The 16112-nt window shown below is 35.8% G+C and overlaps 5 protein-coding genes across 8 annotated transcripts; 2 read left to right on the forward strand and 3 right to left on the reverse strand.

Moving 5' to 3' along the window:
• Positions 1-513: 513 nt before the first annotated feature.
• On the forward strand, positions 514-1449 carry LOC106404611 (putative GEM-like protein 8). The gene has a single exon (XM_048748390.1). It carries the CDS (start codon positions 635-637, stop codon positions 1289-1291), a length of 657 nt encoding a protein of 218 aa, XP_048604347.1. The 5' UTR covers positions 514-634; the 3' UTR covers positions 1292-1449.
• A 326-nt stretch (positions 1450-1775) lies between these two features.
• LOC106404580 (F-box/LRR-repeat protein 4-like) lies at positions 1776-3953 on the reverse strand. Its single transcript, XM_013845294.3, has 2 exons — positions 3528-3953; positions 1776-2820 (listed from the first exon to the last, which is right to left on the reverse strand). Exons 1-2 carry the CDS (start codon positions 3853-3855, stop codon positions 1913-1915), a joined length of 1236 nt encoding a protein of 411 aa, XP_013700748.2. The 5' UTR covers positions 3856-3953; the 3' UTR covers positions 1776-1912.
• Positions 3954-6638: 2685 nt separating this feature from the next.
• Positions 6639-7986, reverse strand: LOC106425698 (transcription factor TCP7-like). Its single transcript, XM_048748389.1, has one exon. The coding sequence runs from the start codon at positions 7984-7986 to the stop codon at positions 7063-7065; it is 924 nt and encodes a 307-aa protein (XP_048604346.1). The 3' UTR covers positions 6639-7062.
• LOC106380103 (protein TRANSPARENT TESTA 16) lies at positions 6639-12002 on the reverse strand. 4 transcript variants are annotated; one of them, XM_013819919.3, is made up of 7 exons: positions 11897-12002; positions 11223-11449; positions 10078-10147; positions 9802-9966; positions 9658-9699; positions 9545-9586; positions 6639-9444 (listed from the first exon to the last, which is right to left on the reverse strand). In XM_013819919.3, the coding sequence occupies exons 1-7, from the start codon at positions 11897-11899 to the stop codon at positions 9223-9225; spliced, it is 771 nt and encodes a 256-aa protein (XP_013675373.3). In that variant the 5' UTR covers positions 11900-12002; the 3' UTR covers positions 6639-9222. The 4 variants fall into 4 exon arrangements, with proteins under 4 accessions (XP_013675373.3, XP_022551332.2, XP_013675375.2 ...); XM_022695611.2 differs by having other exon boundaries at positions 11913-11970; XM_013819921.3 differs by lacking the exon at positions 11897-12002 and adding an exon at positions 11680-11890.
• A 2703-nt stretch (positions 12003-14705) lies between these two features.
• LOC106382710 (nicotinamidase 2) lies at positions 14706-15670 on the forward strand. Its single transcript, XM_013822755.3, has one exon. It carries the CDS (start codon positions 14878-14880, stop codon positions 15472-15474), a length of 597 nt encoding a protein of 198 aa, XP_013678209.2. The 5' UTR covers positions 14706-14877; the 3' UTR covers positions 15475-15670.
• Positions 15671-16112: the final 442 nt, after the last annotated feature.

Genomic DNA, 16112 nt, shown 5'->3' on the forward strand with positions numbered 1-16112 from the left:
CTATTTTGCCAACTTGTAGTTAAAAAAGCTTATCGGATAATTAACGTCATTGCATGGATCATCTTTCCTTCTTTGACATGTTTTTCTTTTTCACCTTTTCGACATTAATATACATGGATCATCAATTTGCATGGCATCTTCTAAGTTTCAATATACTACTAACTAGAAATCAAAGGTTGCGTGATATTTGAAGAGGATCCTTGAAATTGCATTTCTAAATTGTTCTGTTATTTGGAAAAACAAAAACGAAAACTTAAAACATTTCATCAGTTCTTGAGATTTTTTTACCAATTGTGTCCTTGCATGGATTGAGTAGCTGCAAAAACCTTTATTTTTTTGTTTCTCCTTTAACTATATTTTTTTTTCTCGAAAAATTAAAGAAAAAATAGAGGATATGCATGATCTTCTCATTGCCTTTACCCCCAAGAAAGTGGCTTTATGTGTGTCTTGATGACCCATCCATGACTCATCCATTACCACAAAGATCCTCAAGTCTCAACTGCCTCTTGTCTCTTTGTCTTTCCTTTTAAATAACCTTCCCACCACACAGTTTCATCATCACCTATCACTCATAATCTCTCTCTCTCTCTCTCAAGATCAAGATCAAGATCAAGATCACCACTCAATCCTCCAGATGACAATGAGCACACTCAACCAACAAGTTCTCGCACTTCCAGAAGCCAAGACTGCTCCATCAGGTTACTTTTCTGACCTAGCTTCCATCAACAACCTCCAAATCCCAACATCTTCCAAGAACTCTGAACAAATCAAGAAAAAAACTATTCTGAGAAAGAAGAAAACCGAGAGCTTCACAAACGATAATAGAGATCAAAACAAGTTAGGGCCCAATCTGACAGAAACAGTCAAGAGAAAGCTATCATTGGGAGCTAAGATCATTCAAATGGGAAGCTTAGAGAAGATTTATAAACGGCTCTTTAGAGTCCACGATGAAGAGAAACTCTTCAAGGCTTACCAGTGTTACCTATCCACAACCGCAGGTCCCATAGCAGGCTTACTCTTCATCTCATCAAAGAAGATTGCTTTCTGCAGCGAGAGATCTATCAAAGTGGCTTCTCCTCAGGGAGATAACGTCAGGGTTCACTACAAAGTGTCAATACCACTGTGCAAGATCAATGGATTGAACCAGAGTGTGAACACGAAGAAGCCCTCTCAGAAATACCTAGAAGTAGTCACTGCGGATGGCTTTGAGTTCTGGTTTATGGGTTTCTTGAGCAACAAGAAAGCTTACAACTGTCTCGAGCAAGCGCTTTGTCTGAGCATGGAGCAATAACAAGCCCAAGGCTGAAGAGGAAATATTTAATTTCTAATTAGGAGAGAGCTTAGAAAAGTCAGAAAATATTGTACAAACTCTTTTTTTGTTTAGCTTTAACCCTTTTGTTATCCATTGTTTACAAGAGCAAGATATTGAATATATTTAGCTTGATCCCATATGTTTTCCTTGATTCATAGTTCTCTTTTGCACCAGTACATGACCAAAGAAATGAAATGAGATGCTTCAAATATAATGAAATGAGTATATAAGACCATTACACAATCTTGATCTCAGATACATTTTAGAAACTTTTGAGATCCACTGGATCAATCTTCCCCCTTAAGACTAATAAATAAAGCCTTCATTGATCACAACAAACGCTTTAGGACAAACACATTTTGCTCCACTGTAATTACATAGAGAGTCAGATTCTTCAAATATCTAGTTCTGAATCTCTTTTTACTCTTGTGGAGAAGCAGATCTAGTGAAAAACTACACACACTTTACAAAGCAACTGAAGAATAATAAAGAAGCCAACACAACCAAATATACAATGCACAAAAATGTACTCATTGATGGACCATAAGCCATGATCACATTCATACACAGAGAGATATATAAAGAGAGATTACAAAGGGTTTAGGGCAGACCAGAGTATCCCAACAGAACATCTGGTTCAGTTAAACTTCCAGAGAAGTTAACTTTACAACATTTAGGGAACTCTAGGCCAGCCTCAGTACATCTTACCTCTGTCACATGAGGAAGAGACCTTACATCTATGTACTCCAGGGACTTACATTTCTCCAAAACCTTGCCTATCCCTTTCACTGTGATCCTGGGACAGTTACTCACCTTCAAAACCTTCAATCCCAAAACATCACCCCTCCCCAAATCCAGAAAAGCATTGTCTGTAACCTCTTCACAGCAACCAATATCAAGAGCCTCCAAGTTCTTGCACTGCTTCAGAATACAAGTAAGGGAAGAGTCAGATATGTTCAAGCACCAATCCATCCTCAGGCTCTTGAGGCTGTCTCTACAAGAATGTGCAAGTATCATGATAGATTCATCAGAGATGTCTCTGCATCCACCGATGATCAGAGTCTCCAGATTCTTGCAAAACTGAGCAAGAGACGATATAGATTCGTTACCAACTTTGTAACAGTCAAGCAACTTGAGCGTCTTGAGTGAATATGCACAAGCTTTGGCTACACTGGAAACTCCAGCATCTCCTACATTGCTGCATTTATTGATATCCAAGGTTTTTATCTTTCTGCATCCCTTCACAAGATCAGCAAGGCCTGAATCAGTGATGTTGGTGCAGCCTTGAAGGCCAAGAGCTTCCAAGCCGCGGCAGCACTTAGAGAGTTGTTTTAGAGACTCATTTGTGATGAGACGACAACCAGCTAGATGCAATGTCCTTAGGTCATGGCAGCCTTGTGCAACAGCTGATAGTCCTTTGTCTGAGAGCTTTCGGCAGTATGATACATCCAGAAACTGCAGTAAAGAAAGACACCTTCCAGTTGAGGCTAGCCCAGTATCGGTAATACCTGTTCCCAGAAGTCAAAATCATTACACAGAAAGATACAAAGGTAAGAAAACTATGTGCTTAATATTGTTTCACCTAGGCCTGCTGTTATTAACCGAACCAAACAGAAAACTTTGGTTTTCGGTTCAATTCGGTTAAGAGGTTCGGTTCAATTCGGAATTTAAATAAATTCGGTTTTCGTTCAGTTCGTTTGATTTTATAATTTTTTTGTATAAACTATACTAATCTTAACCAAAATTCCATACTGAACTAACCAAAATTCGAACTGAAATAATCAAACTTAACCGACTTTTAAAAATTTTAACAAATTTAAACCAAAATTTAACCGAATGAATACAAAAACTTAGGTAGAAATATTTGAAACTGTACTAACCAAAAATCGAATAGAGCAAGAAAAAATCGGCTCTATTTGGTGAGATTTAGACCGAACCGAACTAACGGAATTCCGAACTAACCCAACCCAAAAATCCAAACCCGCATGCCTAGTCTTCCACCATCATGACTACATATATAAGCTTTATCTAATTTCTTAATAGAAAGGTCTAGTTGTCAAAACAGATAGGCTATTACAGACCCTAGGATATTCAGACAGAACATCTAGTACTAAAGTAACATCCATAACAATACTGAAGTAAACAAAAATCTGAACATTAGAGATCAAATCTAACACATGTACTTTGGTCTATTCAATTCAAGAAAGAAGAGAACCTTTGCAGTTGTGGAGGTTAAGAACTCTGAGACACTTGAATCCGTCGGCTATGACAGTGAGGTCAGAATCAGTGACACCTGGATAAAACGACCTGGAGACTGACTGAGAGAAGTCCAACTCGACGATTTGAGTGAACCTGAAGGCGAGACGGCCAAGCAAGTGTGGACCAGCACGCGCCGCCAGCTTCTTCCGGTCTGTGCTCTGCAGGTGTAGCCACCTCTTGCAGACAAGACTAAACACTTCCTTGTCCTTGTCTCTGTCTAGCTTGGACAATACACATCTCAGCTCGTCGTCGGTTAAAGCATCATTAACGCAAACCGAAGCCATGATCAGCTTCTTCTTCTTCTTCTTCTTCTTAAAAGGGCATTGTTAGATGAGAGTTAGGAATCGTGTGGTAGCGGGAAAGCAACAAAAGGTTTTGTGAAGATGACGCAAAGATGCTCATCTATCCATGTTCGGTGGATGGGCAATTCAGGAATTTTAAACATTTGGTACAAGGAAGGATAATGTGTCTTTATCATTCACCACTTTCAATGGCGGTTAGTTTTGTTTGGTCAGTAAGAGACACTCCACCAACCAAAGTCAACTCTGTTTCTATATGGAGATTCCATGTCTCCACAACAACCTTACACGAAACTGGATGCTTCGTCACTAACTACAAGAGAAACAAGATGTTCCACCATCATCAAAACATATAATACTTTCTCTGCATGTTGACTTTGGACACCATCTTCATTGATACTAATACTTCATGTCATTTTGGTGCACTAAGAAGAACTGGTGAATTGCTTATAAAGGGATGGCTGCAAGTCGATTCAACCAAGAACACACTAGGGAGAGGAGATAGACTCTTTTTTTTTCTAACAACAAAAACGGAAAAGTTGTATTTAAATTTTCATTGATTCTTCTTTCTCACATCATGCCTTTTGCCTCTCTTCACACAGACATTTGCTTCTCTCATTGTCACTAGTTTTTATCATTTGTTTTCTTGAAAGTAGACAGCCCGCTAAGACTTAAAAGAATGAGCAATCTCAACATGAGTGTCAATACTAAAAGCCACTAGAGAAGGAAGAAGAATCCTCACGACGTGGTTGCAGCTTGTAGCTGTCTAACTCTCTCCGAGTTCTGCGCCGAAAGCAATCGGAGATGAAGTCTGGCCCATTAGGTGGAGTCAGCGTCAGAGACGAAGCCTGGCCCAATGATTCCGTAGTAAGGCCCATTTAAGTTAGTTTTGTTGGCGCGCCATAGTTCGTTACAGTTTCCGTTTAAACCGCGAGGTGAACTGGTAGAGAAGTTAAGTTAAAAACATAATTCGACCAAAAACATTCATCCTCAAAGGATTAACTGGTTTGCTTACTTGTCACAATATCATTAATCTAGTTTTTTTTGTGTTTAAAAAAATTAATTACAAATATCAAATTATTTACCATGAGAAACGGTTCTTAACTAACTGACTGATGATGAAGAAGCTCTAAGTTCATCTTTTTAATGTGTTAGCTTGCATTAATGTCTTCATAGTCTGAATATTTCTATAACTTTTTTAGTAATTAATTCTGTCTGATCTTTGGTAACATTTAATACGGGCATAGTAGATGGAGGTGAATGGGAGGCTATTTACTTACATGTGTGTCGGTCCAGAATGCAATATATATATATACAAATTAATGATAGTATTATGTATTATTATGTGCCAACCTATAGAAATTGTTTTTTGGTGAAAACGAATGGGACTGTATCAGTAATTGAGGTTGGGATCATTTAAATGATTCGACAATAAAAGGTACGGGATGTATTTGATACGAGGTGATTACTAAAGATCCCCCATCTATAATTATTTTTGCATTATATCATATAGCTGCGTGTTAATTACTCTACTACTTGATTAAGAAACAGAAACACTAACTTTTAGTTAAGATCTTTTCATTAATGAATTCTTATTTTATGGCAAAATCTGTTTCATTCAGTGATTAGAAAGTGCGACCTAACTAGTCTAAAAAGAAAAAACCTATCTAATTCGTGTATTTTGTCAACAGAAACCCATCTAATCACTTTGTTAGTATTCGCCAAAAAGATTTGTGACAAAATGGGATAATTTGTATACATCTTCATCAGATATAGTTATGATTTTTGTATCTGTTCACCAAGAATTATATTATAATACTGAATTTGTTGCCAAAATCAAAACAAGCTAGCATAAAATAATCAAAATTTTAATGTAGAAACAATTGATCATTATCAAGCGTGGTTAGCTTACAACTCTTGTACAACGTTACAATTAGAAACATGAATTATGGATCCATCTCTTACAATTTGAAAAGCTATTAAGCTCTTTTTCTCTAATTTTTGTAAAGAACTTATAAGCTTCTTTTATTTTTTGCTTAAGTTTTTTTCCCTTAATAGATTATCTATAAAACTATCATGTCGCCTTATAGTTTCAACTTCAACGGTAAAACTAAACTTGTACCTGACTAACGTGACAAACCTAACGTCAAAACACATGAAATAAATTCTTATGAAACAAGAAGGCAATATACAAGTTGAAGAGTTCAGACAGAGGACACAGCTGGTTTGTCCTCATGTACCTCTTAATCATCTCTCCTCTCATTCAAATCCAGACTCGAATTACACAATGCGTTCTCCAGTTCAAGTTCAGCAAAACAATCACACTCACGTACAATTACAAAGCTGTTGTCCATCATTATTATATATATTAGATGTCCCACACGGACAAATCAAATGTCCTTGGGCAATATATAAGTATATGGGTAAACCTTCACTCATGAGCTAGCTTTTGTGTGAGATAGGTCCATCACTAATATGGTATCAGAGTCTATGGTTAAAGCCCAACATATGATTTCCCACATAAACAGTTTCTTACCTATGTAGCATGTACAAGTGGCCCATATTGCTGTGGTATGTCAGAGATGTTGGGTTTGGGCTGTTTCCACTGGACCGTTTCCCACCCACATCTCGAGAGGGGCTATTAGATGTCCCACATCGGACAAATCAAATGTCCTTGGGCAATATATAAATATATGGATAAACTTTCACTCATAAGCTAGCTTTTGGGTGTGAGTTAGGCACATCACTAATAATATAAACCAAACATATACGTAGAAGCCTGTAACATTTTATTAAAAAACAAACGTGGTAATCGATCAGCTTACGCACCACAATCAATTGTTGTAAGTTGTAACACATTACACTATCAGAAACAACAACAAGAAACAATATAAATAAATTTATAATAATATTACTTTGACGACGGCTCTGCTTCACCGGAAAAAAACAGACAAAAGGGCAAAACCTCCACGGTTTCTTAATTGCCCTAAATGATGTACTAAGTAAATCTTGATCTTCCACAAAAAAAAAAAAAAACTGCATGAAACAAATCTTTAAGATAAGGTTCTTAATTAAACCTAACCCTAGTTTAGCTAAAACACTAACGATACTCTCACATAGCCCATGGGATCAATCAATCAATTTCTAAATACTACAACACACACATATCCCAAACTAAAAAGGAGCTCAACTTCAACGTGGGCCATCCTCTCTCCGACCCGACCCGGGAACTCCACCAGATAAAGAAGCAAGCAAGTTAAGATGACCCGGAAGATAATTACCGACTCTAGCTGCCGAAGCTTCACCTATTGCACCTTGTTGCTGTCGCTGCTGGTGAACAAAAAGGGCAGCTGCTTCTTGTTGTTGATGTTGTTGCAAGAACATCTCATGTGGAGCTCCGGCGGCAAAGCTCAAAACTTGTCCGAACTCTGGCCTCGCCGGAACAGACCAAAACCCAGCTGGTATAGCACCTCCGGAACCCTCTCTCACGCGTTTTCCAAGTATAAACGGTGAGGAACCTAGTAAAGGTTTATGATCTAGAGAAGACGAGGAGAAAGTGCATGTTGAGGTGGTGGAGAAGCTCGCCGGGGTCGTGCCGGTTCCCGTTGCGGCTATGATGGAAGGCTCAGCTTGACGGAGGAGCCATTCGATAGTTTGTCCGTCGGACTTGTGGCCGAGCTCCCTTGTTAGCTGGAACACACGTGCTGCGCATATGATTGGCATACGTATCCTCCTCCCTCTTCCGTCTACTTTGGTGTGTCGATCTTTCGCTGGAGCTTTCTTCACAACAAGAGCTCCCTCTGATGGTTGCTGTTGTTGTTTTTGTCTCTGGCGTTCGAGTATGTCTACGTTTGAGATCATAACTCCGTTGGTGGTATTAGACATGGTTCTTGGAAGAAGAAGGAAAAGGGAATGGTAGCTAAGCAGTCTATGACTCACTGAAACACATTCAGAGGAGGAAGAGGAAGGGAAGCTAATGATTGAGAGGCAGGAGCTGGTGGAAACAGGAAGGAGAGAGCACATGTGTGGTGTGGGTCCTTGTAACAGCTCATCTCCTTTTGTTTTTTTTTCTTGAAATATATTACTAAAACATTTTTTTATTATAAAATAGCACATAAGAAAAAGATCTAAAATATCATTAATTTAAAATTTTAAAATAATTTAAGTTTTATATTTAGGTTTGAGTTTAGTGATTAGAATTTAAAATTTATTATTTAGGGAATCTGAATGATTAAGATTTAGGAATTATAATATTTTAGTTTATTTTTTGCTAAATGAGTGACATTTTAGAATTTTTATACTATTTTTTGATAAACTTAAGAAAATATTATTATGGAGAATTTTTTTTTTTTTTTGCTTCTTATTTGTCATAACGCGGTGGACTTCACGCCGGTGGATATCTTGCGGTGGGCCAGGCACCGGCAGGAGAATTTAAGCTAGGTGGGTCAACCCGGCCCTTTTGCGGTTGGTGCAGGATGTTATGTGCATTTATAAGCAATGGTTGATTCTGGATAAGAGGTATTCTTGATCTATTACAACTCTTACCAAAGCCAAAAAAAACTTTTGATTTTAGGACGATTAATCCGGGTAGTGATTTTAGCTAATGTGAACACAAATTCTGTGGATCAAGATAATCTTTTGGATTAAAGTTGTTTACATGTAACTATTGAAGAGATTGCAAAGGAAACCATCAGTGAGGTCATTGATTGGTAAGTAGACATGGCAGATACGCAAGATCTTGTTATGTTGATTGTCTCATCATCGAGATTTTCTTTTCTTTATGACAATAATTTTATTAATGACCTACACCCAGAGCATTTTGCTAATATATTTCTTCAATTATTGTCGTATTTCAAACAGTAATTACATCCTAACAAACCACCATTAATCTTTAATTTTCTCAAACAAGCTTTTAAACTAAAAATATAATCATCATCACCGTCAAAATCACGAGTATACTTGCCCCAGAATCTATGCTCTTTCCACAAAAAAAATCCTTCTATTGTTAAGTTTCCAAACAAAAATCTCTTTGCCCTGTTGACTATTTCTGATGTTAGTAAACATTCATTATTTTCATCATATGCATGGTATGTAATGAATGGAACTCATCTATGTTTACGTAAACCGTTGATCTCTATTTGGCAATCTTGTAATACTTATGATGGCTAGTTAATCATATAATCAAGACCATATTATTCTTCTCAATTCAAACAAACGTTCCATGTCAACACAAACATACACAAAGAAGAAAGGCACTGGCTAATTAAAATAGGTAATAAAAGACAGAAAACGATACTTCATTGTTCATTTATTTGTCTCCATAAAGAAAGAGTAAATCTGGTCGAGGACTTATCAGATATTGGCCATTGGATCGTTTTGAAGATTAGGCTGAGCAAGGTGGAGATGGTAATTGAGATCAATCTCGGACGGATGAGTAGCAAGCTGAAGAAAACTGTTTGGTTGTTGTTGCTGATCATTATAGAACTGAACTTGCTCTAGAAACTGTTGATATTCCCCTGGTTTGGTCTCTATCCCACCTTGCTGAAACTCAGTCGTGGCACGATGCCCATGAAGCTGCAATATAGTTAACAACGGTATAGATAGAAGAAAATGTCATTCAATCGAAAAGCTGCAAACAAATGGGCATTTTTAGCTAGTGATTAACCAAACTTACCCAACGGTACATATTGTTGTTATCATCTTCTAGCATCCGCCTCTGATTATATGCGTAAACCATGGTATTGATCATTAAGAATTTTTTTATTAAATGAGTGATTAGAGAGCGACCTTTCTGCTTAGATTCTCCAACTGTTGTTGCATCAACTCATTCTTCAATATATTAACATTAGAGATAGAAAAGAGATTAAACCAAAGCTGTAATCAAATATAGTTTAAGAGAATATATTGCTATGATCGCATATATTACGTTACCTTACGCTGACGAATTTTAAGCACAGAATGTTCGAGCTGTTGCTCTAGTCCATCGAGCTCGTGTGGAGGAATGGAGGCTAGGCCATGTCCACGGTATAGACGCTGACGGAGCTCAAGCTTACATGTCTCTCTTCTTAGTACTTCTATCTCATGACAGAATTCCTCCTATATATACACACGAAAACTCCAAATTAAATGATTAATTGATTTTTGTGAAAATGCTATTTATGTTTTTGTGAATTGGTAAAACCAAATGAATATGTATGTTGTATATACCCGGTTGTCATTAGGATCAGGGAGTCGCAATCCGTTGGTCTGCAAGTATCGGTCAATGAGCTGAGGCATCCTATTTAACATTGGTAATTATGAAATGTGATCAAATTAGTATCTTTAACCTCACAACGTCAAGATTCCAATAATCACTGGAGGAACACAAGTATCATAGCTAGCCTAGTCCTCAAGATTAGGATCTACAGATATACTTTGACAAACAAAAACAAGAGGATCGGTATTCTGGCCATAAAAATTGGTTACAAGAAAACAAAATTAAAAGGTGTTATCACCTCTTTATTTAGTAAAATAAGACATCAATATAATAGCATACCTTTCTTCTCATTTTTTGACTAGGGCTATATGTGAATAAATCAGTCTTCTGGTTATGACTTATATATGAAACTTATAATTAGCACAGCTTTATAATTTCTTGTAAATACACAATACACTACAACAGAAACTGAGATCCTTTATGAAAAAGGTTGAACAAGAAATGTCAAAATCTCTGCAGATCTCTTTGTTCCGCAGATGTAGAATATATAGAATTTGACCCAAATATACCAATAATGATCATATATATATATATATATATATGCATGTACTCATAATACAAAAATAAAAACTGCTAGAATAAATTGATAGCATCAGGGATCTTAACTTCTGGGCCAAATTTAAATCTTAGAACATACTCCCTCTGTTTTTAAATGTAGGTAGTTTTAGCAAAAAGAGTTTGTTTCACAATATAAGTAGTTTACATATTTCAATGCACCTTTTTCATTTATTGGATATTGTGTGACCAATAAAATAATATTAAGCTTTTTATAATTGGTTGAATTAATTGATTAAATGATATATTTTTTTAGATAACAACTTTCTAAATATTTGTGCTTTTAAGTAAAACTACTTATAATTAAAAACAGAGGGAGTACTAGTATTCATTAATACCTGCTACTTCAGAAGCTAATGATGAAAACTATCTGTTCACAAGCACGAGGAGTATACCTCTCTCATACCCTCATTTAAATTAGACCAATATGGTTGACCAAACAAAGTAAGAAAAGATCAATACATACATGTAGACATGTGTGTATAGATCTATGAAACCCTAATTTTAGAGAAAGAGAGATAGAGAACTGGAAGAAGCTAACGTGAGGGGTTCGGTGCAGTGCTGGTAGAGCTTTCCAGTGGCGGAGAAGACGATGAGACCGATGTGAGCATCGCAGAGAACAGAGAGCTCATGAGCTTTCTTGATAACACCACTTCTTCTCTTGGAAAAGGTCACTTGCCTCGCTGTCCGATTCTCTATCTTCTTTATCTCTATCTTCCCTCTTCCCATCTCTCTCCTCTTTTTCTTATTTTCCCTTTTCTCTTCCTCCTGATTCATTTGTATCACATTAAAAATTAGGCCAACTTGAAAAATCTCTAATTTAACTACAAAAAAAAGAATCTGAAACCCTAAAGTCAATTACAGGATTCATTTCAGAGAGAATCTGAAACCCTAAAGTCAATTATTCTTGATTCTTGATGTGTGAATTTAGAGAGAGGCGAGAGAATGTGTGTGGGTGAGTTAGTGAATATATATACATATATAGAGAGAGAACTAACAAAAGAAAAGAGAAGAGAGAGCCTTTTTGTTGAGTTGTGTTCTTGGGGATCTGGAAATTGAGATCAGTAAACACTAGTATATGAGGTTGGATGACACAAAGAGGATAGAGATTTTTTTTTTTTGTCACAAAGAGGATTGAGATTAATGGTGAAGAATATGCTTAATCAACTTTCTCTTTTCTCTATATTACGTATGTAGCGTGTGGTTTCAGCTCACCATTTTCTAATCTCACCTCTCTTGTTATTCTCCTTCCTTACATATACACATCTATAAGTTGCTTTTGTAAATTGGAGAGTGCAATTAATGTATATATAAGGCTTATTAGCTATTTTAACATCGACAATGGTTACTGAGTTATGCGATAAACGTATCATGGTGAGCATTATACAACTAGTGTCGTGCTATGCCTTAATTTGTACATTTAACCCATATGTGGGTGTGCTAATATTGTAAAAATAAACGTAATATGTATTCCTTTTATTTTTATCTGTACAGTTAATTAACTAATTAAGAAAAAGAAGAAGAAGTTAAGCTAACAGAAATAAAAATAAGCAGTTTAATGTTAAATTGTTAATTTGTAATTAATTAGACATGTAATGGTAGTTTCCTTAGCAGAGAAGTCCCTTTTTAGTCAAATCTTCAACCACTAATTTTTGGATCTGCAATGCATGGCGCAATTTGTAAATGATCCCAAAATGGAAACTTCATGAAATTGTTATAAGGAAAACAAAGTTACCACAATGGGCAAAAGGCAAAAGAGAGTGAGTAGACAAATGGGAGAGGACAAAGTGTAACAATACTTGAAAGTGACTTCTTAGTTTTCTTCTTACCCACCTCCTAAGCGCCCTTTGATTTTTATCTCGATAATTAAGTCAGTTTATGTGCAACTTAGCTAGATTATTTGTGAAGTTTATATTTCTGTCAACCTGAGTCAATTCATTAACGAAAGTTGAATTCAAATCAGAGATGGCAAAATGATTTGAATTTTATAATAAACTGGTTACAAAATGATATATAGCAAAACAAGAGACGAACATGTGTTCTAAAAGTTCAAACACAAATATTAAAAAATTACCTTTATCTAAAATATACCATTAAAATTAAATTTAGAATGATTCAACTAATTATAAAATACACTATAATATAACTTTTATACAATTTTTAGTAAGTTAAAGGTTATCTAGAAAGTTGAAAGAAACATCAAAAACTTTCTTAAGCATCTTACATTTTAAAATAAGAGTACATTTTCTAGAATGAGTTTTTTTTTTGGGTTTCTTGGATGATTAACTATAGCTTTTATACTGAAATCAAGATTTAGTCTGAGCTGTACATTCAGATATTTGCATCTATATCCTCGAGACTCGTACATTATTTACATATCAATTGTTAGATCCTTGGCAATGGAAATTGGCTTGGTAGCTGTCGTCTATGCAATAACATCAATTCGACAGCCCTTTCTGAATAAATAAAAAAATATTAATCCGTTTGAATTCTAAAGTCTTTTCCTTTGAATTTTGTGTCAATAGGATTTTTAAGAAAGCAGAGAGAGAGAGAGAGAGAGAGAGAGAGAGAGAGAGAGAGAGAGAGAGAGAGAGAGAGAGCTCTTCTGTTCTGCCAGCGAGTCACAGTAAACATGTTCTGGTTTCTAAATTAGGAAACTAATGATTATAGAGGAAGAGTTGAGCCCAAAGCTATTTTCGTCATTCCAACTATCCAATCCCTGTGCATCCCATTCCTATACTGTATGGCTTGTCTACGTTATTTATATACACATACGTACATATAACATAGATGTAAAATGTGTTCAAAAGAAAAAAAAACATAGATATAATTATCGAGTATGTTCTTTATAGGGAAATTATGCCAAGTAGCTAAGAAAAAAAAAATTAAAAATCTAACCAAAATCCTCCTCTCTCTCTCTCCTGCTTTCTCTTCCTATCTCTCTCTCCCAAATCTAATTTTTTTTTTTGGTTATTTAGCGAAAAAACTATTCTTTATATAGAGCACTTCAATTCAGGAGTTATTATTAACTTTCTCAAAGAGTAATAAAATATAAAATACTAATAAAATATTATTGGATATCTCAAATTTTTAGAAATTCAGTTCTATAGTTCTTAAATAAGAAGTAACATAGAAAGTGCTCTTAGTAACATGCCTAAGCTTAACTAATTGATAAATGTTTTGATTATTCTTTTTGAGGCTTTCCGCTTACGTCAACTCTAAACAGAGAGACTAAAACGTATGGCATACAATTGCATGTTACAATGGGATGGTTCATCTGACATCAGCGTCTTTATTATGTGATCATTCAGTGATTACCATATTAAAGAGAACCTCGTGGATTACCATTGATTAACTAGGACCCAATATGTTTTATCTTTTGTTTGTCATCTTTAAAGTCAACTCATATTTCAGTTAGCTTCCTATATGAGTCATTTTTTGTACATTAATCATTCACATATTACAATTTATGTTTGTCTGAAGTGTCATTTATAACAGTATAATTGTTTTTTTTTGTTGGAATAAATCACTACGCGGATATTTTGTTCGTTTGTATATTAAAGAGAACAGGATAGTTTTGTGAACTTGATATGTCATCCGTTCATTATTTAGTCCTACTGATTTGTATTCATATGATTAGGTTTTGTATCTTTTCCTTTTGTCAACATTCTTAAATTTGTAACACTTACAAGACATAGCATATCATTTAATTAACTCAAGTTTTCTACCTTGGAATCAAAACATTGTCGAATAAATGTGATAACATATCAAACCTTTGGGATAGTATAAAAGTATCAAAAAGATGATATGAAAAACAATTAACAGCTTTACTAGTATATTTTTATCATAATTTAATTATCGTTGGTATTCCGCAAACAATTACTTTTTGAATTATGCTTAGAGAAGCATTAACAAAATACACAGTATGCTAGAAAACCAGAAAACAAAACTGTATTTGTTGCCACAGGTCCAGAACGTCATATGTAGGCTAGGCCCATTTCATATTTGTTACGGTCCAATTTTTTTTTTTTTTTTTTTGTAACGCCGTTACGGTCCAAGATAAATTGAACAAATGATAGTTTGGAACTAGACGCTTCTAGTTCTTGTCTTCTAGTGTAACTAGTTCAACTCCTGTTTCTAGAGGTTCCCAAATATCTCAACCGATCAAGAGTTCCTTTCATCTCCATCGCCAAAAGATGGCTTCCTCGTGGAGAAAGTACGAGACCCGAAAGCGAGACCCAAACCCACAAAGCGTCGCTCTTCTCGTCATCGATTTACAAAACCACTTCTCCTCCATGGCCAAGCCTATCCTCCACAACGCTCTCACCACCATCGACATCTGCCGACGCGCCTCCATCCCCGTCTTCTTCACGCGCCACGTCCACAAATCCCTTGCTACTGACACCACCATGCTCGGCGAGTGGTGGAACGGCGACCTGATCATCGACGGGACCCCCGACTCCGAACTCATCCCGGAGATCAAACGTCAGGTTAACGGATCAGACGAGGTCGTGGAGAAGAACACGTACAGTGCGTTTCACAACACGTGTCTCCAGGAGAAGCTGGTGGAGATTGGTGTGGAGGAGGTGATCGTGATTGGTGTGATGACGAATCTGTGCTGTGAGACGACGGCTCGTGAGGCCTTTGTCAGGGGTTATAGGGTTTTCTTCTCGACGGACGCGACTGCTACGGTTAATGAGGAGCTTCACGATGCAACTCTCATGAATCTAGCTTATGGCTTCGCTTATCTCGTCGACTGTGATAGGCTCCGGCGTGGGCTTTTACGTAATTAAACAACAATAGTACACTTTATGCTCTTTCTTGTTACTTTCTTATATATTGTCTTCTAGATATGTTGTACTTGTATCAAAGTTACTTTGTTAGTTATTGTCCTCTTGATATGTTGTACTTGTATCAAAGTACTCTTATGTTTTTTTTTGTGAAAGCAAAAGTACTCTTCAATCACATAAATGTTTTTTTTGAACAACACTTCACTAAGACCACCTTCAATAATAATTTTTAACAAAATTCTTAGCATTAAACTTATTATAATAATATGTAGAACCTTTTATATTTAAAAATATGTACCAAATTAATTTTTAGTTAATGATTAATTTTCCACAGATTTTTCACTGTACACGGATCTCATCGCCACGTGGAAATCTGCGATTGGCTTTTTTTTTTTTAATTGAATAAAAAATAAAAATAATAAAATAATAAAAAAACTTACCTTGGTTAACGAGAGAGAGTATCTAACATAAAGAAAATTGATATATATATATATATATATATATGGAGAAATTCGAAACAGAGGAGAGTATCAGGCGTTACACTTTATTGAATTTGATGTATTAACATTCCCAGATGTGCATGAATCATGAATGCAAACACGATATGTAGCCATAATTCTTACTAATTTCTAATTTTATAG

The sequence above is a fragment of the Brassica napus genome, chromosome C2, assembly GCF_020379485.1.
Source record: "Brassica napus cultivar Da-Ae chromosome C2, Da-Ae, whole genome shotgun sequence".
NCBI lineage: Eukaryota > Viridiplantae > Streptophyta > Magnoliopsida > Brassicales > Brassicaceae > Brassica > Brassica napus.

Excerpts from the sequence above, each read along its gene's own strand:
- LOC106404580 (XM_013845294.3), bottom strand. The coding sequence starts at position 3,855 with ATGGCTTCGGTTTGCGTTAATGATGCTTTAACCGACGACGAGCTGAGA. Across the intron at positions 2,821-3,527 it reads TAACCTCCACAACTGCAAAG|GTATTACCGATACTGGGCTA; the intron begins GTTCTCTTCTTT and ends TTCTGGGAACAG.
- LOC106382710 (XM_013822755.3), top strand. The coding sequence starts at position 14,878 with ATGGCTTCCTCGTGGAGAAAGTACGAGACCCGAAAGCGAGACCCAAAC.
- LOC106380103 (XM_022695609.2), bottom strand. Across the intron at positions 10,148-11,222 it reads CACTGCACCGAACCCCTCAC|GATGCCTCAGCTCATTGACC; the intron begins GTTAGCTTCTTC and ends AATGTTAAATAG. Across the intron at positions 9,587-9,657 it reads TGGAGAATCTAAGCAGAAAG|AGGCGGATGCTAGAAGATGA; the intron begins GTCGCTCTCTAA and ends GCATATAATCAG.
- LOC106425698 (XM_048748389.1), bottom strand. The coding sequence starts at position 7,986 with ATGTGCTATTTTATAATAAAAAAATGTTTTAGTAATATATTTCAAGAA.
- LOC106404611 (XM_048748390.1), top strand. The coding sequence starts at position 635 with ATGACAATGAGCACACTCAACCAACAAGTTCTCGCACTTCCAGAAGCC.